At 31.1% G+C, this 25,071-nt stretch overlaps 1 protein-coding gene across 1 annotated transcript in view; it reads right to left on the reverse strand.

The window, feature by feature from the left end:
• The window catches only part of LOC132919081 (acid sphingomyelinase-like phosphodiesterase 3a), a 221,045-nt gene that overhangs the window by 98,231 nt on the left and 97,743 nt on the right, over positions 1–25,071 (reverse strand). The window contains exons 5-6 of the mRNA XM_060980431.1: positions 24,627–24,695; positions 13,412–13,589 (exon numbers count right to left, since the gene is read on the reverse strand). Coding sequence (XP_060836414.1) covers positions 13,412–13,589; positions 24,627–24,695 — 247 coding nt within the window. The remainder of the gene's footprint in view (positions 1–13,411; positions 13,590–24,626; positions 24,696–25,071) is intronic.

Raw genomic sequence — 25,071 nt, forward strand, 5'->3', positions numbered from 1 at the left:
CCTAATCATTTTAATTATTTATAATTAATAAAAGTTATTAATAATAAAAGTACGGTGAACTATCCTAGATAATTATTGTCCTTTTGAATTTATTATTAAAAAGCTATTCCCCAATCCCTTTGTAATATACACTGTTATTAAGTCAAGTGTATTTTCCGTGATATTTAAATATCAATATTATATTCTGCGTATATGCTATAAGCGACCCGCGATGCTGCCAGTTATAACTCTTTAGGAAATAAGTTGTTTATTTATGAGGGGGAAAAATGGAAAATGTTGATTCATTCGTGCAACTTTATTTATAACACGCACCCACCTCGATAGTGGTAAGCTGCCGTCAGCGTGCAGCCTATCCGGATCAGTGTCATGTCTGCGATTTTTTTATGATGTAATAACAATTTATTTAACTCATTGTTGTATTATAAAGTATTCATTTTTTACCATTATACAATATAATTTAAGAAAATCTCTCCATACAAAATGAAATATTATAAAAAAAATGTTTCATCAACAAATCAATGGCAAATTAATGTCGTCATAATACTTAAAATTTTTTTTTACTATTAGGTGGTGAGTTATTATACAAAAAAAAAGTTATTGTAAGTATCATTGTTGCAAAACAGTTATTCTTGTGATTAAAAGTTACTAAGTTAGTTATGTTATTATCAATATTAATATTATTTATTTCACTTGTATTTTTGTTAGCATATTAAGCTGTATTACATAAAAATACTGTTTTCAAATTTTAACATGTCGGCAGGCGATCGTACAATTTTTTTTTTCATATTTCATACCTAGAACTTTTTAAAATATATCTAATGGCTAACATATTATATAAAACTATATTTCATGCTCTATTTTATGTATTTTAAATTTAAATAATTATTTGACACTATTTCTTCATTTTGAAAAATTCACGCGTAGTAATCCTCTTAAAAATTACGAACGCTCTGGTTTATAGAAAATAAATCAAATGAATTGATAATTGTTTTTAATTACATTTCCATAAACTTAATTTTCAATAAGGAGGAATTATTCTTTAGTTTAAATATTTACATTGTGATATATTCATTAACATCCATCCAAATAATTAATAAATTAATAAATATTAGCGTCATACTTCTAAACTTTAAAGTAACACGTTATTATAACCATTGAAAAAATAATTTTTATTATATTCAATTATTATTAAATTTAGTAATTTAAATTTTTGTTTATGCTTTGAATTTCAGTTCATAATATGTATCAAAGCCCATTTATCAATTAATTAAATTCGGATAGATTAAAACGTCTATCAAACAAATTCAAGTATAATAATTTGAACATCAAAAGAATGAGTATGATCTAATACGAATAAATAAATTGGAGATCAATTTAATGCAACAAACGAAATAGTAGTTTAATGTTTACTATTAAAATAAGAGTAAAATGTAATCGTTTTTAACTAAATACATTCAACCGATGAAATAAATTGAAATTTGTACTATTCGGTGCCGTCACTTTTGTATCAAATCAACTCATGCTTTTTAATTATACATAATTTAAACGTAACCATGCTCTTCGACCAATTTATATACAACAAAATAATATATTTGACACTGTTGACCGATTCGTCGAAAAAGTAAATTGCTATGTACTTTTTTGGTTATTTTAATACGGCAGTTCATAGGTGAAATGTCATAATTTAACGATGACAACATACACATGTGTATAATACATTATAAAACAAACATCGCAGAACACATTCCGCAGAAACTCAGTGACCCGATAAACAGCCGTTTCGGTCGTTTCGAAAATTGACCGATTCGCAGTCGCTTTCAACCTACCATTTAATATAATATATTATATCGTAAAACACCTGTATCTACCTAAAGAGTATATACATATTATATGATCGCTGCTCAATGTATTAAATACGTATGGTGAGTAAACATTATTGTCATTGGTGTGATGGCAAGGCCGCATTTAAGATTTTGGCGTCCGGTACAAATTAAATCGTACACTGCTCCTTCCTCTAGGGCGTATTTTAGGGAGATATATTTGAGTATTTACCCCCCCCCCCCATGAAAATATAAAATATACACTTTAATATAATTACTTTTAAATTTTATAAAACAGGAATAATTTATTGAAACAAAAAAAATTATTTATTTTGACATCTCATAATAATAATAATAATAAAATAACTTTAGTGCCTATTAAATATATACCATATATTATTATGTGTACGTATAATTTAATTCTATTAGCAGATTTATACTTATAAAGATATAATTCGATATAATTCACGAGAAATATCCAAAATATTTGAAACAAAATTAGAAGTCAATAGAAATTATTTCTAGGAAAAACGCAATTGCCGCCATCACTTAAAAATACATAAAATAGTGCTCCACAGTCCACGTGTAGCCAACCATTTACCTATACATTTTAATTTTCTAATTAAAATACTGTTCCTATTACTATTTCTATAAAATACTGTAACTTGCTCAGAGCGTGATTAACGTATTTTTCTATTATTGTGTTTCGTCTCAAATGTGTTAAATGTTAAGAAGGTATTAAATGATTAAATTATTTGTTTTACTTTCCATCATGATTATTAGAATTTATTCAACATTTTGTACCTCTTTACTACTGCTCCTAAAAAATATAGCTGCCCAAAAAATTTGCCGCCCGGTACAATTGTACCCGTTGTACCCCTCTAAATGCGACCCTGTGTGATGGTATCGGAAGTCGCGCCACCAATATTATTTTATTCCGTCAAACCACCCTATTGAATGCCACGATACGGTAGCTAGAAATAAGCAGAATAATTCTGCGAGGAATTCCTTCATAAAAATATGATTTCGAATCAGATAGTTAATATGTATTAGGAGTGTTTATAAGAGTTAAGAGCTCAAATCTCTGGTTCTGCGAAAATCTCTTAAACCAATTGTATTTAACCTTTTTTGGTTTAAAACCTATTATAGCGAGCAATAATCAACGGAAATCTGTATATAATATTTATGTATTAAATAACACTATTTACAATGATATTGACAAATCTGAATCCGGTTCGTGTTATACATAAAACGTTTTAAAACCAATTTAACACAAATCTCTGAAATCGCGTAAATAATCTAATTAAATTGTTTAATGGTATATATAAGGTTTTAATAATAATAGATACACAAGCGTTAATATTTATTACACAATTTCGCTTATTGGCGAATTGAATAAAGTACCAAAAAGTATACCTTGCAGTATCTGAATTTTTATATTTAAATGATCACCGATTAGCAGTTTGACAAATAGTTTTATTAAAAATGCTAGAAAAATAATAAGAACCTAACTTTTTGAAAATTAAAATACATAATACATAAATTTAACTAAAATAAAACTACTGTTGTTTAGTTTAAAGAGAATCACGATATATAAATTTTAGCTACTGAGGCACTGAGGTTTATAATATTGTAATAATAATATTATATATTATGGACATGACCATGGTATGATAATATATAAATCTTTACTGCATTGTACGCCCAGCCACCGTAGTCCTCGCGCTTCATTGTCGGTCGACCTATTGAGTCGAAGGGCTTTTGTAAGCTCAAATAATAATAATATACAGAAATATACAATTCACGTATATAAATATATTATTATCCTCACCGGTCAACTGTACACATAATATACATGGTCGCGATGACGACGTACGCCACACGAATCTAGGACGGTTTGTCCACCTCAAAAAAATTAATTTACTGACATTTGGTCGTCCACCGTATTTAATTATATTTATTAAGACAGAATATTTGACCCCCGGAAATTAAATTATTCATATTATAATACTTTGAACTTGGGTGTTTATTAACTATTGAACGTTTTCAGGTTCATCGTAAATGTTTTAAAAATAATTATGTTTTAATAATTTATTTAGTAACATTTAAATGAGTTGAGAAAACAATATAGAGTTTAGGATTTGACTTAATATTCGTTAATTATTTCTTGTTAAAATTAGGTAAACATTTTACAGATGCATTAATATGTTATAAAAACAACAAAAATAAAATTAATATGAATAAAATGTTATTGAGAAAAAATTAAACAACCTATACTTGAAATTGTATATTAAAATTCTAAAATAAAATATACACTTGAAAAATGCACCAATATAATATAATAGCTTACATAGCGTAAGTAAACAGATATATCAAAAGTTCAACTTCAGCTCTAAATGTTTAATGTTATATTAAATACCAAATCCGAACAATTAACTGGTTGAATGGGTTTTATATAATATATATATAGGTGTATACTATCAAAAGTTATGAAGATAAACCGTTAAATTAAATGTTTTATACTTAATATTTCTACACATTTCACAGAAATATAGTTAATGCATGATATGATAGTGCGTTATTATACGTTTATATTATGTTAGTAATGGAGTGTTTAATTACAAAGAGAAATAAAAATAAAATAGTTTATAAAAACGTTTTATACTACGATTACATATAAAAAAAAAAGTCTAAATAGGAATTCGGTGCGTATGTGTTCAAAAATGCTTGTGAAATGGATCACTTATTACTACTGACAACAAAATAATAAGTACTGTTTGGAAACTTTGATTCCGTTTTGAAATGAAAAAATAAATAAATAATGGAAATATTAATCTAACTCCACTAAAAAGCAATGAACATAATATATGCAATTGGTTTATAATTATTTAAAATACAACGGAAACAAATTTAACGTATACATTTAGGAATCAAATTTCCTGTATTATATTTTCAGTGTATCATTTAAGTTTTTAGATCTCATCAGTAATAGTATTCAACCAAAACAAATTTTACCATTCATTAGTACGTAATTTTCATTTGTACGATAGATTTCGTGTAACGTTTTTCCAGTTCCCCATAAAGGGATATAGAAAAAATATGAAATGCGATAGGTGATTTAAAAATATGTCGAATAAATTAATGATCAAATTTGTTATTCTAAAATTGAAAATCGGGGGCCTCGTATAACGTGCGTGTAAAATATCTACTTAATATTATGATGAGTGGCATAATAATATTAGTCACGTTGTCATCGGCGGACCACCAAAATCGAAATAATAAACTCTCGAAAACCGCAAAAACTCGTAATATACGATGACATATTATTATCATATTCATATCAAAATGCATTAATAATAGTATGGTACTACGAACAATTAAAAACGTTTCGGATGTCATTCAGTAAACAACGTACACGTGGGCTTATAAAACGAATAAACGAGGAAAAATTATGTCATCGTATTATAATATATTATTGTTGTTTGCATATGTGCATTTTTTCCCTCGCGCATCCACAGTTTTTCTGCAAATTTTCCGAATTCCAAACAACTGTGTGGGATTGTTTTTTTTTTCTTTGGAAAGTAATGCGTTTCCCATACTATATAATATATTATTATACAATACACTGTCGTCCCGCTACACACAACAATTCCACAAGACCGAACAATACAGATTCCGATTACATTTTACACAATAAGTGGCATGGCAGATGGGATGTTGTTTTGTTTTAACAACGCGACTACACACAACATAAATATATTATAATATATTATTATAGTATATTTTTTTACGATTTGCGCAACATGATTAACAACGACAAATGACGCGAGAGGAGAAAAAACCTTTTTGAGAAACATAAAAACTATCAATTCGTTTTTGGAGAACACATCTTATATTATTATACTTGTGACTGATTCCGTGATGAAAACATGTTGACGGGATTTGTGTTTTTGGAAAAAAAATATTAAATTCATCGTATATAATAGTATACTGGGTGATTTTTTTTTTTTTTAACAGCGATTGATCACAATTTCTCAAAATTTATTGCGAACCGAATTTAAAATAAAAGGCTTTCTAAAAATAGAAGTAGAAGTCATTACTTACAAGAAAAATATGATTTTTACTATTTAAAATGTTTCATTGTTTATATGTCTTTACTTTATAATGTTTTTTCTCAAAATAATGTAAACAATATATATTTCCAAAAAAGTTAATAATTTTTGAGAATGTTTACTATTTAATAAGGAATCGCATTGTATATATTTACGCATATTTATAAAATGTATATATAATAATATTAGTATTTATTTATACAAACGTTTCACGCAAGTAAAGCAGTACCTAACGCGAATTCGGACCCGAGTGTTAACCAAATACAAAAATAGTGTAACGAGTCGTATTTACATTCAATTTTACGAGGAAAATAAGTTATTATTTTTTTTTTTTGACCTAACACAGCGATAATCTTTCAACTAAGACTACTAAATCCTACGAATTCAAATAAAAAACCGGTAAATTTACGTTTACGATTTAATATCGTAATGTCACGTAGTTGTTGTGGTATATTATATTATGTTTTATAAGAAAGGAAAATTGTATCCAAATAAAATAATTAATTTATAATTGTTGTTCTATTAGTAACTAATAACTGTTATCATTTCTCTTTTTCGTATATTAAAATATATAAATACAGCATGTACTACATACTATGTACATGATAATCATAGGATATAGAGAAATATAGTGAAATAAACAAATGGTATCGTATACCATTGTATAATTTCGTATGAATTTTATTGTAGCAAGTATACGTATGCTACACATGACCTCTTTGCATGTACAATATTCGTAATAAGTAAAACATAATGGGAAGTCGTTTCTCGGTAATATATAAAAATACTATCTGTATAAAGAATACTTGGAATATGAGATTTTTGTAGATCGTACCAAGTCCAATATAATATGCAAAAAATACAATAAAAACAATGCATAGAGTTTTTAGAAATACTTATAACCATTCGAGCATTGTATTTATATGAATTATATTTTGTTAACGTAAAACGCACAAAAAAAAAAAATACATAAATCTATCACTAAAGCTTAATACGCAATGTTATGCAAACTTATGAAAAATACTTATATTAAGTTGAGTAAGTTAAGCTAAGTTGACATTATAGACCATAACTTAATAGTTAACGAAAACTATAGTATTAACTTTTAAAGTAAATATGAAGAAAAGTATTAATCAAGGTTTAAACAATAGTTGATTAACTTTTTGATTACTGACTGGATAATGCATAATGTTTGTGCAACTTTCAAATATTTAAAATATATTCGCAATTACACTTCAAGCAAACTAAATACTTATTAAACCAAGGAATATCTATTTGTTCATATATTTTATTTAAAACCGTTGTATACAGAATGATGAAAAAAAAATAATCAATTAGTTTTAGCATATTATGTTATAGGTATTATTTATAATATTAATTTTAATTTAGTGTATTTATAATACATTTTTTTAATTTACTTTCATAAGTTAAATTGCTTCAATAGATATTTTAATTATTTAGATTAAAAAGTAAAAAATAAAAAATAAAAATTATTTATAAGTTTTAATTAGTTATATACATATAATATAATGCCAACTGTTGATAAAGCGCACAATGTTTTAGAGTTATAGACAATGACTTAGTGTTTTTGACTGATGGCGAATCACTGAAAAAACGTCCTATTCTAAAATTTGTAATCACGTACAGACAAGAAAAGCTAATTGTAAAGAATTTAATCCCAAACGAACTTGAACCGTCATAGTTTTTACAAGAGATAATTTTTATCATGTATTGCACGTAAATACTTTTATAAATTAATTCTTAAACAATGGGAAATGCCACAAAAACTATATATATATAAACAAACAAACAAAAAAAAAATTAATTTTACTTCGGTTTCGTCCCGAGAAAACTTTTCCAATAATTATAGCTATGTTTAATAAAATACACCACGAAATCTTCGATCATGGTATAGATATATAAAATATAGTTTAATGTGTAATATCATTTAATTAATAACGTGAGAGATAATATTATAAATTTTTTTCAAGTACAATTACTATATAAATGGTCCATATAGTTTACCATATAAAATGTCGATTTGGTTACTTTATATACCCATTCATATGATTAAAAAAAAAAAACTCGTACGCATTATTATATAAACCGAGTTAAGTTATATTATGGTAAATCGACAATCTATAAATCAATCATCGCTCTACGTGTAGATCGTCACTGTTTTCGATAAAATATACCCCAATATATATATATATATATTATTATGAACTATATATTGTCGATATAACGGATTCGACTCTTAATTGAAAATGCACAATGGAACGGAAACTTTTTTTTTTTTAATACAGTCCGGCCAGCGGAGACCGGCGCACGCTGGACACACACTATTATAAGTTTCGCGAGAACGTTGACGGTAGATGGATACGAGCCAAATAAATTGTCGTAAATAGCTTTATATACGTATACCGTTACACGCAGTACACGTATACACCCCGTATCCCATATACACTCAGATAATATGTAATCCCTTACATTAGATGCCATCTAATAAGGTCGTCGTTTTGTGTGTACGCGAACTCTTATCCCGCGCGGACACTATTCACCGTATCCCGAGGAGTAATATAAGATTATACCTTGCCGCGCCCCCGACCGTATAATACCCGGCCGTCCGACCGTCGCCCGTCACCGCGATCCCATATAATATTCTTGCTCTTGTTAATAAATTAATAATAATATGTGTACGTCCGTAAACTTTACGCCGAAGTATTATTATAGTTGCGCGCACAACGCTGTTGAATACGACGTGTTCAAACGCACCCGAGTACATTATAATCCCGCGGTGTGCGCAACTCCGGTATACGTTTAATCTAATTACTGCGTCCGCGTGTATACGAACGGCAACGTTAAACACCACGATGATAATGATAATAATAATAATAATAATAATAATAATACTACGGCGGAACTGAACAGTACGTAGGTACATAATAATATTACTACAACAATGAGACGTGAGTATCTGTAACACAATGCTCCTTATGCCCGTACAATACCGTTCCACTCGATAGGACGTATCGGCATTTGTATGGTCCGTACCCGGGTATCCGATCGTTATGGACCGGCGTGTGTAGTGTTTTAGAGAGCGTAATACGATCGAAATATCATTTATGTAGATATAATAATACATTATTAATAGCTGTTCACGTGGTTGACAATTATTATGAAATATAAATAAATCCAAAAGCACCCGGTAAGAATTAAACGCGTTTTTATCTAGTGAAAGAAAAATTAAGATGAGCAGATTTTTTTATAATAATATATACTCGTAATACTTCACCCCGTGCTCGAAACCAACCCACCATAGGACCAAGATACACGTTTTAGTAATTTTATGTTAAAACGCTATGCGCGGGATTACGCTATAGTTTTTTAAAAACATTAAATATTATAACATATCGCAAATCACCACTTATCCGCTTATTCGCGAAGTCGTCTTAACAGGTCTGAAGTTATCACGCAACATTTAGCGACATAGTCTATCGAAGATATTTTAAATTTTATGACTAGGTATTTAGAATATAATAATATTTCAAATTTAGCAGTATTAATAAGTTTCGTAATGTTATATTATTACTGAATGTTTTACTAAAAAATGTATTTATTAATAAAATATAAATAAATGGCCGCGGTTTTCGTGTAAGAGTGATATATAAATAAGTTTAGATTTTTATCTATACAATATAATTATTAATATTAAAAATGGTTTTGTTTAGATAAGTCGCAACACTGTTTTTGGTATTGGTTATAACTACATAGTAGAAACGAAAGTTTTAATAGTAACGCGTTACAATTTTCCACTCAAAGTTATCGGCGATAAGTAATCACGATTCACGACACTATAATATTATATAATATACGCGCTTTGATTGATTATTACATTTAAAAAAATAAAGTATTATTATTAAAATATTTCAAGTGACATATAATTTTGATAGACCCCAAATGATAACATATCTTAATCATTCAATGCAAACATTAGAGACGTAATAATATTATTATAATTTATAATAATATATGCTACAGAAGACCTAATCCTAATGGCATGTATGTGTGGGTCATATTATTATATCGTCCTCAAATTTCGTCTACATAATATTATAATTATACACATATACTGGTCGTAAAATAAATATGTCCTTATTTATTTATTTTTTCAGGCGCAATGAAGATTTCAACTGTCACGATATTATCATGAATATAGGGCACATGCGTATTTTTGTAATGTGTGTATGATGTATGTTGTGTATACGTAATAAAGGAAACTTGATTTACAATGAGTTTCAACAAATTTTTCATAACGCGTTGCAAACATAAATAAACCTTAATAAATTTCAATTATATAATAAGTCAATTGAAACATGTGTTTTTTTTTTTTTTTTTGAAAAATATATCTCATTGTATACGAGTAAGCACACATTATTCATTTAAACCGTTATTAATATTCATCTTTCCGTAATTGTGTTAAAATATTACATACTATAATAAACTCTGTATACCTTACAGCTTACCCCATTCACGTGAATGATGTTTTATTGAAATTTTAGTATAATATTTAATGGGGAAGGGGAAAAGGGTCGATTTACGAGATATTTTCATCCCGTTCAGACAATATTATACATTTTTTTGAAATAATATTTATCGATACTCGTGGAGCCAAACCATACATAAAAAAAAACCATTTCAAAAATAATATATGAACACAATTGGTTTTTGTTTACACAAATCACTATGCATAACGTATATAATTATAAAAAAGCTACTTTTTTTTTATGTATTCAGCGACAACTATATTATGGGCTTGGGGTATGTTACTTGCAATAACAATCTTAACATTTTTTAATATTTATTTATACTGCACACAATGATGTTTTCAGCTGTGGCAATACATTATAAACGCGTTTTATTGTATGAATCGTGTATAGTACCTGCTGGTTATTTTTGCGAGATCTGTAAACGTTAAAAATAAGGCTGACATTTTCTGTACATCACCTGATGTTTCGATGTCAATCCACTAACATATTTTTTCGTATAAGTAAAGCAAACTGAGTTTGAGTAATTAAAAATACACTTATTTAAACTGGAACCTTTTCGAAAAACCCTTTTTTGATTTTATCAGGAACCTAACCTGAAACCGTTACCAATATTTGTTGCTAGTGAATTTTTTGTTTTTTTTTTCGGTTCTGATTTTATTTAGCTATTTTATATATTTAAGGAATAATAATCGATTCATTGTAATATTTGGTTGAATATGTTGTAAATATAGATAAGAGTTTAAAATTTTCTATTTCTATACTCTACAAAAGTTCCAGGAAACAAATCAATAAACTTATATAAATAATAAATATTGTAATTTGCCAGTCAGTTAATCAAAATCCATTGTCATGATTATTAGTTATTGCTCTATCATATGGTTTTGGATTGTGACGTAAAAATAACTAATACAATTATTTAATAATCGTTTTAGTAAACGATCATAAATAAGCACCATTATAAATTGTTATCAGATTGTGACATGAACTAATGATTAATAAACCTACTACTACTATACACTTATAAACTATATAATATATTTGTACATATTGAATACACATATATATATTTATAATATTATACTTAATAGTTTCTGATTATTTATTTATAAAAATAAAATAGGCTTAATGGGAAGTAAAAAAAAGTTGTATTATCAATAATTAACGTTCAGTTATTCGTAAAAACTATCAGAATTGTGTATATGTGCCAAATTGTAACCGAAACAGAAAAAACCAACGAGATTCCAAGCCCTAATTTAAATTAAATAGTTTAAGTATAAAAGAATAATATAGTATATTGTACAAAATAAAAATGTTTAGTTAATTAATTTTAATAAAAGTCATAATGTTGAACTTGTTAATGTATAATATGGAGATAAATTAGTTTTAAATATTAATGTACTTAAAAAATGGTTCCTTCCTACCATTTTTATATATTTAAATCCCAATGGAAACGATAAATAGTAAATGCCAATATGTTACTGATATTATTTGTCGGAGTTAGGTTAGCTATTGGCGTCAAATATATTACCAGTAAATGGGTTAATTTAAATCAACCAGTTTACCTAACTCAACCTAAGTCACAGATCTATTATTCACCTTCTCGAAACACTTATTATTTATTAACCCTATATAATCGTAATAATTATAACACTTTGAATAATAACTGTAGAATACCGGTAATAAAATTAAAACTACAGTAAATGCAAGAGAAAAGTATTAAATACTTTTTTATTGACAAGAGAGACTCGGTAGGAAAATAACAAAACTTAACAATTAATAGATAATTAATCAATGTAATTAGTTAGGAGGCGTTTATTTGCACAGCCGTCGGCCGCGAAATTATATCCGACCGTCAATCACGTCAACGCGAATACGCGATTTCATAACGGGGAAACTACGTAGGTACATTATTAATAAATCGTGAACAATATTGAGTACTTACAATTTAGCTCACTTGTTTACTCTTAAATTTTTAATTTAAAATCGTTTAAAATTGGTGAAAATGAAAAACAAATCTTTGACGCAGCGGAATATCTGAGACGAGTCCAAGGATCCAGCTAGCTGCAGTTGGGGACCCCCAATCCCAACCAACGGTGGAAATGAAATAAGTATTTCCGGATGATTCGTTCTTATTTTAACAAATAATTGCGTAAAAACATAAAGCAATTATTTTGATTGAAAATCGTATTTACGTTCTATGGCAGAGGGTACCTACGTGTTATAGTTATATTACTATATATTATTATACCTAACAAACAGAGCTGAAATTTTCTAATTATTTCTGTACGTAAATTTCTTGACATTACGTTGTACATATATAACAAATCTACAACAATTCGTACAGATAGCGTTTTTCCTGTTTAAATGTACGAACCATCAACGACAATCCGCCAATTGTCGTTTTGGCAAATACAAAGACGTCAGAGTCACGCGATTCGTATAATTTGCAGTAAACGCGTATACAGACGAGGAGAGGCGAGTCATTACGCTAAATTATGGTCACCGTTAATAGAGCTTGGCAATTAGTTAATCTAAGCCAACGGAGAATATAAAAAATAATAACAACAAACGAACTTAATGAACAAATATATTATATCATTATTATTATTATTTTGTCACACACAACAGCAAGAACTAAAACACTTTACGGGGCGTTTTTAATTTGCCAATCAGTAGCATTGGGCCGAGATAAGGGTAGAAACCACTCTAAACTTTTGTTCGGCGACCCTTCGGTCTTTGGGTGTACCTATATAATAATATATACTATGTGCGTTTAATACGCGTAACTGTCCTGCGGTGGCCGCATGGACCGGAAAAGGATAAAGGGGATTGTTTTGTTTTTATTATTATTATTATTATTATTTTTTTATTCTATCGTCATTATTGTTTTCCCCGTTTTCTGTGGCACACAACAAACAAAACACCTTACCCGGACCATAGCACGAATTCGATGTTGTCCCCGTGCTTCTCCTTCATTGCCTTCACAGCGGACTGGACCAGTGTCCACGGCGAATCACATCCGTAGTCGCCCAGTCTACCGCCGCCGGACGGTAGACTGGGCCGTTCCATGACCAATAGTTCCGGATCGACCGCCGACCGCTTGCAACCTAAAAAACCAAACGGTTCATGCGAGTCATTTATATGTTATTTAAAATAATAACGACCTATGTATTATATTATAAGGCTTAACATAAACAACTAACAAATATAACATATTTATTATCTATAGGTAGGTATTTCGTTTTATTCGTGTTGAGATTATGATTTATTTATTATTTTGTTTTTGTTTAATATAAAATATTTAAAAAATTGTATAATCATTAAAATCAACATAATATAAATAAAAAATACATTAGAATAGACGTTATTTCATATTTAGTTAATTATATCTTTAAGGTATTTTTTTTATTTTTTTTTTTTTACACTCATGTAATATAATTATATCTAATTACTGTATAAAATTGTATTTGTATGACGTCAACTCAAGTCTTCTGAATAGCTAACTTTTGAGAAATTTGTTCGAATATATTTATTTTATATGCGAATACGATATGTATATATATTTATATCGTATATAAAAATTATGTACACAGATAACAATTTTATCGACTTTGTGTAATACATAATAGCTCTATTATTATACGCCCGCAACAAACTAAAGATTTTAAACTTATCAGACGATACTATTTACACAAAATATCATTGTATACAATCATTAAAAACCAAAAAAGTTTTAAAAATTACATACCACTGTGGGAACGCTGCAGTAAATTGAGTGAAAACTTTTATAAACACAACATAAATTTAACTCCGTTAATCAAAAATATAGTTGCTGTTACTTTAAATAAAATAAATAATAATAATATATATTCATTAAACTCTCATGGTTCAATCAAAAGCATTTCTGAGATAAATCTATTGTTAAATTCGCCAACAAAAAAGTATCGATGTTTGCAATTATTTTCTTGGCTTAAAGCCCTGTTTCTAAGGTCCCATTGACTGTGTATATATTTTAAATTTATTGTTCTTAAGGAGTAACTATTTCTCTGTAAGTTAATTTATCATTATTTGTTTGGCATCATTGTAGAACAATTTATAATACATTATAAATAATTGTTATTTAAAGACATTTTTAATATATTTAACTAGCCTATATAATCCATGGGATGGATGGGAATGCTGGCATGACTGTAACATATGTAATATTTCTATTTTAAATTGTGTTAAGCTATTTTAATGAATCATATGACTTATAATAATATTATAACTATCATATAAATAATGTGCATGTATTGAATTTTTATTTTCATATTTAATTTAGTTGCGTATTACGAATGTACAGTCGTATAAGGATAATATAAAGTTAATAAGTTAAACGTCATTTAACTAGATTATACTGAATATTTAATAAAATCGTGGTGAATAAAAAAAAAGTGCTAAAATTAATCATCGAATTTCTAAAATTACTTAAATACTTAAAATGCAATAATAATTATGGAATATAATAAAACTTTGGACATAATTACAAATATAATAATATAATAAATAACAAAACAAATTAGATAAAAGTTTTTAAATGTTGTATCAAATAAACAGTCCTTTAATACTAACTATAAATGGTTGTAATCAAAACCAATAGACTAGTAGTGTTTTATTAAAAAATAAAATGTTACATATTTTGTCCCTGACAAAAAGTATTTATTATACATAGATATAGTACTCGGAACAATATTAATATAAACCATATAACTTTCCCTTTGTATAAACAGATATTAAAAAATAAAAAATAAATGTTATGCACAAAAAAAAAATAACGATAACATGATTTACTTTGCAATTCTATATTGAAAACATATTTTATTAATTTTCTTATAATTTTTTATATGCGTTGAATGATTACACTAATCATTCAACGCATATACAGCAATGTGAGTATTTTTTTGTTCGTTGACATTTTTATATCGTCGGTGGTAATATAAACACTACAGAGACTATAGATATTACACGTGTTACAGTCGTACCCAGTCTCTCTTATCTATACATCATATTATGGTTTTATTACGATTTCGATACAACAAGATATGTGATGTGACACCAACAAAATAAAAGCTTTGAATATTTTCGTTTTTAGTAGGTTTGAAATTTATGGAATAGAATGTGATACGTAACAATATAACAGGAAAACGTTTATTGTTAGTTCTTAACACGATAAATATACAACACCAACTCTATTTTTCATTCCTAAAAGTTTTAAGTACGACTTATACACGATATTTTAAAATACAAACACGACTACGGTTTACATAAATGTTTATTGACTATATATGTATATATTATATACTATATACATATTTACATAAAGTAATAAATGTAATTCTAATAAAAAAAAATCAACTCACATCGTCACATCGTTTACACTAATCCACGTAAATTCTTTATCCTAAATGCCGTATGTTTAGTAATCCGGTATGTTTGTAATTCGTCTACTCAGAGCAATTTATTTGAAAAGAAAAGTAAGAGTACAAATAGATGTATATAGGTATTTACTATTTTGAGAGTCGGAAACGTTTTGGAAATAATAATTTTATGTAAATTTAAAAGTAGGACTAGAGGTTTTTTAACGTTTGATACTATTGTTCGAAAATTCAACGAATGTAACAAAAAAATGGTCAATATTATGCATAGAGAATACACTTTTTAACTTACCACACAACAATTTAATTTGATCTGTTTGAAGTATTATTACATTAAATGAAAAATAACATTTTGTATGGTCATTGTTTTCGAGACCTATTTTTTCATGGACATATTATTTTTATTATTTGATGTAAATAAACAAAAAAAAAATAATAATAATAAACAAATATTTGTATTTTTATTAATAATCTATTTAGTTTGCGCGACGACAGAAGAAAAATTATCTTACAAAAGTTGTGGTGTAATAAACAAGTTGATCGATGTAATATAAGTGTTTACACTTAATATTCCGATAAGTTTTAACTTTTTTAAAAATGGTATCTTATGTATTATAAATCATAATGTTTAACAGATAATTTGTATTCATTTTTATATTTGATAGTTTGATACATTAAAAGTTTGTAAAATATAATAATAATATTATTTTTTTTTCATTGAGTGTAAATTTGTTTTGTTTTATAGATTGGATTTGTGGTGTGAAAATAAGTCATCGATAATGAGTTTCAGTTGAATTTGACCAACACGTGCAATTTGCTTTAACAATGACCATGTCCGGTTATAATTAAAGGTCATTCGACATTAATAAATAAAGTCAAAAGAAAATTTCAATATATTTATACCGGTCATAATTTAAAAACGAGATACCAAACTATATTAATATTTAATCGATAATAATGAAACATAAACTATAATTTTAAATATATATACATATATATTTTTAAATACAATTGTTGTTCTACACTCTTATGCTTAACGTATGATTGATATTGACAAAAAAAAAAGGCGTTTGAAGTTTTATAATCAAAATATATAATAAGTATAAAGGTTAAATCAAGTTTTATTTTGAATAAAGAAAATTAAAAATAATAATTATTATTATTAGAAATAAACTAATAATATGCATTTTTCTATAAGCTGCAAAAGTGTGGAGGATGAAAGCAGCATAAAAGATATGTTGGCGCCGCGTCCGATCCTACTTTTGGAAATTCGCGGTTATCGGACACGACTCGCGAGGTGTTGGAAACGGGAAAATGTTATCCGGTATATATATATTATAATAGCACTTCAATATACGAGTGCATATAACACCACCAAAAATGTATATTAAATAAATAGAATATAATAATAATAATCAATGCAAACGGCTTAACAGTCTAATAAAGGTGGGCGCCCATGAAATAATAATAAAATAAATAATTTGTGTATATGACGATTACAATAAATCAAACAGTACAATTAATGAAAATACAAAAAAATAGGTTAACGATACCGACACCGCTCGAGCTCTGCCTAGTGGTCCGGAACGCTGGAACAATGATGATGATATTGAGATGCACGCGTCACACCAGGTGACGAAAAACACCGTGTTAGATTCTGTGGCGACAACACACAGAAGAGCTCGTCTAAACACGTTGTTTTCTCGGACAGCACGTTACACGACGCACACGAATGTAATATAATAATTAATTTTGGTGTATGAATACCAGCACAGCAACGCAACTATGCGTGATTTTATGGCAACAACGCACAAAAAATAAAAACCTCGTCGACCACGTGGCCGAACAAGACGCGAAAAAGGCACAACTGCGGTGACGATACGCGATGCCACGACCGGCAAAAAAGGTATATCGACCGTTGCGGTCGACCGCTGGAAAAGAACGCGTATAAGTTCGCAAAATGCCACAACGGCTTAAAATATGTATGCAAACGCATTTACCACACACGCGGTTTCACCACACAACACGGTGCGAGGCGGCGAGCGGACGCAACGATGCGTCGGGCTCGAACGCCAGGAAAAAAAAAGTGTAATATCTAATATAAAGGCTGGCCGATGGCGGCACAGCTTATATAAAATTAGCACTCACAGCTTCGGTACGATGGCGAACTTCGAAGAGGGAGGGGGGAAATTGATAAGTCGCGATAATGCGCTTTAGTAGATCCGCGTTCGAACATCCTCCCCTCGTGAGGCTTTGCATCACTTGCGTTGACGAGAGAACCGGATCGGAAGTCCAATGAAGATGGAAGTACGACGTCAATAGCTGCCGGTCTCATAACCTGTTACAAATTGTAGTGCCAATGGCTCACATTATTTTTTTTTTATAAGGAGAGAAAAAATCATTAAACACATATATAATAGAAAAAAAAAAACAATCCAATGAACAGAATATGATTCAGGTAATAAATAATTGTAAAAATACAAAAAAAAAATATATTAAGGACGTATGTCCGTACAACAAAATGAAAGTCGCAAAGGCACTATAAAAAATAATTAATAATTTTGTAAAAGTGAAATAAACATAATTTATAAATTTATAATTAAACAATCATTTTACCAGTCGTAAGACGATATCAAAATAATGTACACAATTATGGACACAAAACAATAGTGCCGCTTGAACAAAATAATATAAATTACAAAATAATAATAATAATACCGATCAAATTATATTTCGGATTTATACATGAGGACTCCCCCCGTTCCAACACCCAACCAGTAGCGACATGTCTATACATAGTTAAATAACGTGCAATACAATAAAATAATTAACAGGTGGTTGGGTTGGTGAGCCAGACGCGTCGTGTCAAGGAGCACAGTGCTTATAGGTGACACACCAGGACGCGACAATGATAGTAAATCATTTTCAAATTATTGGTGGGTAATAATGCCACCATGGACATATTACATCACTCCTTACCTTTCGACGGACAATTATTAGCCGCAATTCGTACATATGTAACGGGTCTGCCCCCTGTCCCGATGACGATGCGGAACGCATCGTGGTACTGACACACGGATTGGTGGAGCACAACAATCGGTGCAATCGGTGACCGAAATGCTGTGAGACGCAAGAGATCGACGTTACGTAAATGGTACGTTCGCGCTTAGACCGGGCTAAGCGCCGCGGTCGACCGCCTCCGTCAAAAACTATATACGGAAACAAATTACTTGGAGGTAATATATACGATACCCAAGCTTCGCAAATGACAACAAGGACCGACGGGTCACAGTTATGTCGACCACGAGTGGCACTCTTACGACGCCTATGAACCACAGTATGCAACAGGTGGTCAATATTACAAGTACGCGTAGACAATTGGTTGGTCATATCAACAATACGCGTGATACACGACGACAGAAATTTGGGTAAATCACATAAGGATAGCGACGGAGATGAGTCGTCCCATTCCAACGGATCGCCGTTCGCTCCATGTGTGTTACACCAGTATAAGAGGAGTCGGGCTGGAATAATCGGCATTATGCCACGCAACGCCCTATCGACGTTCGATGATTTAATATACTGTCCAAAGAAACCGGTCATTAACAATGTGCGGATCTGATACCCGCGATTGAACATATATTTTTTAAACGATTTGTGAAGGCCTATTACCCAAACCACGATACTTGTCACGTCTGCCCATTGACGTAATGACGACGGCGATCCCATCACGTATTGAAGACGGCGACGCGCAGGTAAATAATATATCGATAACGACGGATACGCATCGCGATAGCGTTCCGGATTTTGTACGCACATTGTAGGCCTACGGAATACCACGGGGTGGAGTGGGAACACAGGCGGCGGCGGCGGCGCGACTACGCGCTTTAACACGGCCGAACCTTTAACAAAGTTCAATGACCACTTATGAGCTCCATTGGCAGCGCGGACTGCACAGATAATGTCGGGGGGGAGGAGCGGCCCGTTTCTAAACAAATCATAAATACACGGCCTTACGAAATTCGGCGATCTCATTACAGGCCCGAGCGTAAAAACCAACTTGGCCAATGGTGACCTGAACGTCAACAAATTACAATCTAACATATCATAATCACGATTCAACAATGGTGTGGCGGTTGGGCGGGACACGACTGAATTTATATCGGACGCAGACGGACGGGTCGGTAACACTTCCGAAAAATGTCCACTCGGAAAACTAATACATTGGCCGCGGACAGTCTTCGACGTTCGCGGAATTGACTCAAAAGTCGTCGGATGTGCTTTAATAATACGCTCCGTGCCCATATGACATATTTGTGTCCAAACGGTTTTGGACATGTCGACAAGTTTGCGCATGGTAGAATGTAAGTCTAACGAATACTCGTCCGCCCTGTTAAGCGCAAACAAACAGTTTAATACGACCAGATCAAAAGACTTGAACTCGTGCCACAAAGAGTCTAGGTCAGCCACGTAAAAGGAGTACAGGGAAACTAAGCTATTGTCGGTAACGACACGTAATGCCACATCATGTGTGCTTCGAATTTGCGCAATCACAGTCGCGCGCTTTATAGTATTCAATTTTAATAATCTTGTAAAACGACGGAGACGCTCTTCATCTTCGGCCATGGTAGCGGACCCCACCCTACGCTACTATGGAAGACTACAACCGAATGAATTCTTACGAATTAAATCACAACACGGTATAAACAACCGGAGTGAACGGACAATACCCAAAATGTTATATAAAATATTTCACAGCGACCGGCGCGAATAATAAATAATAATAATGATATATCGGCGATATCACTTCAACGACAGGCGCAAATTACGTAGTATACCTACAACGTTAGTGCAATTGATATATTGGAGATATCAATTTCGCAACCGACACGACTAATTAAGTGTAGTTTAGATATATCGACGATATCAAAACTGACGGCTATCGCGTATACGCATTAACTTATTGAATATATCGACGATATCCAGGTGATGCGTAGAATTACCTCTAACGTTAATCTACAGTACAGCTGATAGCAAACACCACGACCAACGCGCGGTTAACTTAATGTTAATAAACGCCTATATCAGCCATATACTACTATCTGCACTATGCGCGCATCAAACATTAACTTAATTTAATTTAACAGTACCTAAATAGTACTAATAATAATAATCACCCACGGGGAAGGCCGGTCAACTAATACACACGTATAGACAATAAATGTCAACGTCCGGGGAACACCCAAGCACTGTACTTTGCACCAAAATACCAAGGCAAAACACGAACCAACACACCGCTACCGAACCCCCCACTGAGGTCGGAACCACGCTCTGCTACCAAATGTTGGCGCCGCGTCCGATCCTACTTTTGGAAATTCGCGGTTATCGGACACGACTCGCGAGGTGTTGGAAACGGGAAAATGTTATCCGGTATATATATATTATAATAGCACTTCAATATACGAGTGCATATAACACCACCAAAAATGTATATTAAATAAATAGAATATAATAATAATAATCAATGCAAACGGCTTAACAGTCTAATAAAGGTGGGCGCCCATGAAATAATAATAAAATAAATAATTTGTGTATATGACGATTACAATAAATCAAACAGTACAATTAATGAAAATACAAAAAAATAGGTTAACGATACCGACACCGCTCGAGCTCTGCCTAGTGGTCCGGAACGCTGGAACAATGATGATGATATTGAGATGCACGCGTCACACCAGGTGACGAAAAACACCGTGTTAGATTCTGTGGCGACAACACACAGAAGAGCTCGTCTAAACACGTTGTTTTCTCGGACAGCACGTTACACGACGCACACGAATGTAATATAATAATTAATTTTGGTGTATGAATACCAGCACAGCAACGCAACTATGCGTGATTTTATGGCAACAACGCACAAAAAATAAAAACCTCGTCGACCACGTGGCCGAACAAGACGCGAAAAAGGCACAACTGCGGTGACGATACGCGATGCCACGACCGGCAAAAAAGGTATATCGACCGTTGCGGTCGACCGCTGGAAAAGAACGCGTATAAGTTCGCAAAATGCCACAACGGCTTAAAATATGTATGCAAACGCATTTACCACACACGCGGTTTCGCCACACAACACGGTGCGAGGCGGCGAGCGGACGCAACGATGCGTCGGGCTCGAACGCCAGGAAAAAAAAAGTGTAATATCTAATATAAAGGCTGGCCGATGGCGGCACAGCTTATATAAAATTAGCACTCACAGCTTCGGTACGATGGCGAACTTCGAAGAGGGAGGGGGGAAATTGATAAGTCGCGATAATGCGCTTTAGTAGATCCGCGTTCGAACAGATAAATTATCAACTGAGCATAAATAAAATGATAAAATATTCACAATGATGTAAAATAAATCAATATCGTCAGTGCAAATAATTTTTCATTTAAGCTTTCGATATATATTTATTTTTTAATGCATTTTGTATAGAAGGTAGTTCTGAAACGTATAACTTATACAGTCAGTAAATGCCTTTATAAAATCTAATTAGTAGAATTCAACACAAGCAATTCAAAATTGTTTTAGAAATTAACTTGCCTTAGTGGTTAGAAATAGCATACATTATCAAACTAAGTAATTTAATAGTTAAAATAAATTCAATATATTTTTACGATGCATTATTGTAAACGAATTTCATCTATTCTGTGGACATTGTCTTGGAAAAATAAATATAAAATATGTGTATGTATAATACAAATTTAGATAAAAACGGTTATCAAATATTTAGATAATAAAATTATAATAAATAACAACCGCGAATAAAAATAATATAGGATAATCAATTATTAAACAATCGGAGGACGTCGCACCCGCATTTGTCTCCATCTTACACAGATGCGATACAGACAAAACGCGTTTACGCAGTTTGAATAGAGCTCGCTCAATTTTAGTTCTAGAGTAAACCTGGTTTAAAATCAAGATGAAGACGGTGATATCGTTTAGAAATAGCAAAAATTTCAAAATTTTTAAATAACCTTTAACTTTTCAAAATTAAATTTTTTTTTTAAAAACTCGTCGTCTTGCCTTCCAAAATATTGTCATATTTTAATTTTATAATATGTATATTTACTCAAGAACCAAAATTGAGCGAGTTCTATTTAGACTGCGTAAACGCGTGTTGCCTATGTCGTACGTGTGCAAGACAGAGACAACATATCCGGGTACGACGTCCTCTTAAAATGTTAAGAAAATTATAATTTATAAACAAAAAATGTCAGCTTTTATTAATATTCCTTATAATAACACTACGAATCTCAATCAACTTATTTGTACGTATAGTATTTTTATCATCGATCAAAAAACTTTATTCTAAACTATTATTTTTCCTATTCTAACTGTGTTTATAAAATGATTTGTTCCTAAATAAAATACTAAAATATCTAAAAATCTTAAAAGTGTTTGCAGCTATAAATCGTTAACATTCAAATAGAACCACACAAAACTCTTACAAACTGTTTCCAAAAATCAGCCGTTTCAAAATTAAATGTGGTTAAAAACTTTACGAAACAAACCAAAAGTCTGAGTATGCTAGAGGGATGTAGTGGTGGTTACGAGCAACCAATCTCAGTCACACCGAAAAACGGCTAGTCGTGTATATATATTGCATTAACCACAATTCCACAGCTTTGGTTTGATTTCGTCAAAGACGGCAATCACAGGCATTCTGAGATTTTTTCCGACATTTTACTGCCCTCCACGCATAATGCGCATGTATACAAAACTGTTTCAAACTTTATTCCTGTTTAGATCAATCTTTCGGTGGTAAACTTTTCGGCGGAGTAGCAAAAAATGTTTATGATGCCGTCGGTTACTCACGGGTGGAAAATGCATACTCGGTTAGCATCCACACGAAAATTCTGGGGCACCCAATTTAATAATATACCAAAATTCCGATCGATAAACTAGGAACGCATATAATTTGTGGACAATAATTTTTTATATTACCACATTTCGCCATTTTCATTATATGACGACACTCGTGATCTAATCGGTCGAATATACTTGCACGTGAGACATTCGGTTATTGTGTTATAATTGTGGTAGTAGAGGAGGATGAGGACACGACTTGTCCTAATATTTTTTTTTTTTTTTTTGGGGGGGGGGGGGGCGATATTATTTTTCTACACACACGTCATGTTCTAAAAGCTGACATTTTTAAATCTTCTAAAATAAAGAAAAAATGCATTTTACATGCATTTATAAGATATTTACTTTTTTTTCCTCAAATTATTGCACAAGTACACTTATTTCATGTTTCTCTTGTTGTTATACATGTATATTATGTTGACGTAGTGTCATCGTTATTAAATTATTAGGGTTATACAAATAACTCAATAATATTATTTCATAAATTATGATACAGGATTATCATCCCGTTATTTTTTTTTTTACCAAACAAGTTATAACCCCCTTTTTTAATTAACTCTTATGCACTTAATTTTATTCAACGATTCGGATACATACATTTTGTTTCTAAGCCATACAATTAGTTGTAATATTCTAATATTCGTGTAAAAACAAACAATTAAGTTATTATTTCGATTTTGAACAAATTATTTTGCAATCCACCACCCCTATTTTTTTACTAAACAATACGAAACTGTTCGATTAAAACGCAAATACTTATTGTAACAATATAATACTCTTGTATAGATATTATTATAATATATACTCATTATACTCACTTTGTGCGTAATCGCCGGTGGCTGCGTAATTCACGTCATAATGTATATCGGTGATGTGCCAAAAGTATCCTGAAACAAGAAAAGATAAATTTTCATCTGGTCCGCTGCTAGAACTTTGCGCCGATCCCTCGAGATTCATCGCCGCAACGCGTACGTCGGTGTTGCGGTGGAATACCGAGAGGGGGGGTCGGTTGTATGCGCGGTCGGAGGGTGGTCTTTGTGTAGGGGTAGCGGGTACGCGGGATTGCGCGCGCAGCTGCCGTACTATTATACGCAATACGCGGAGTGCACGGCGATGGAACCAGACGGAGTAGCCGGATTCGGGACGATCCGCGCCACTCCCCCGGGAGAGATGGACGAGGGGCTTACAATGTGTCACGGATTAGAGCAAATTAGTATTAATAACTTTACGGGCAATGCATATTGAACGCGCTTGGGACATATA

This window comes from Rhopalosiphum padi, chromosome 2 (genome assembly GCF_020882245.1).
Source record: "Rhopalosiphum padi isolate XX-2018 chromosome 2, ASM2088224v1, whole genome shotgun sequence".
NCBI classification, from domain to species: domain Eukaryota; kingdom Metazoa; phylum Arthropoda; class Insecta; order Hemiptera; family Aphididae; genus Rhopalosiphum; species Rhopalosiphum padi.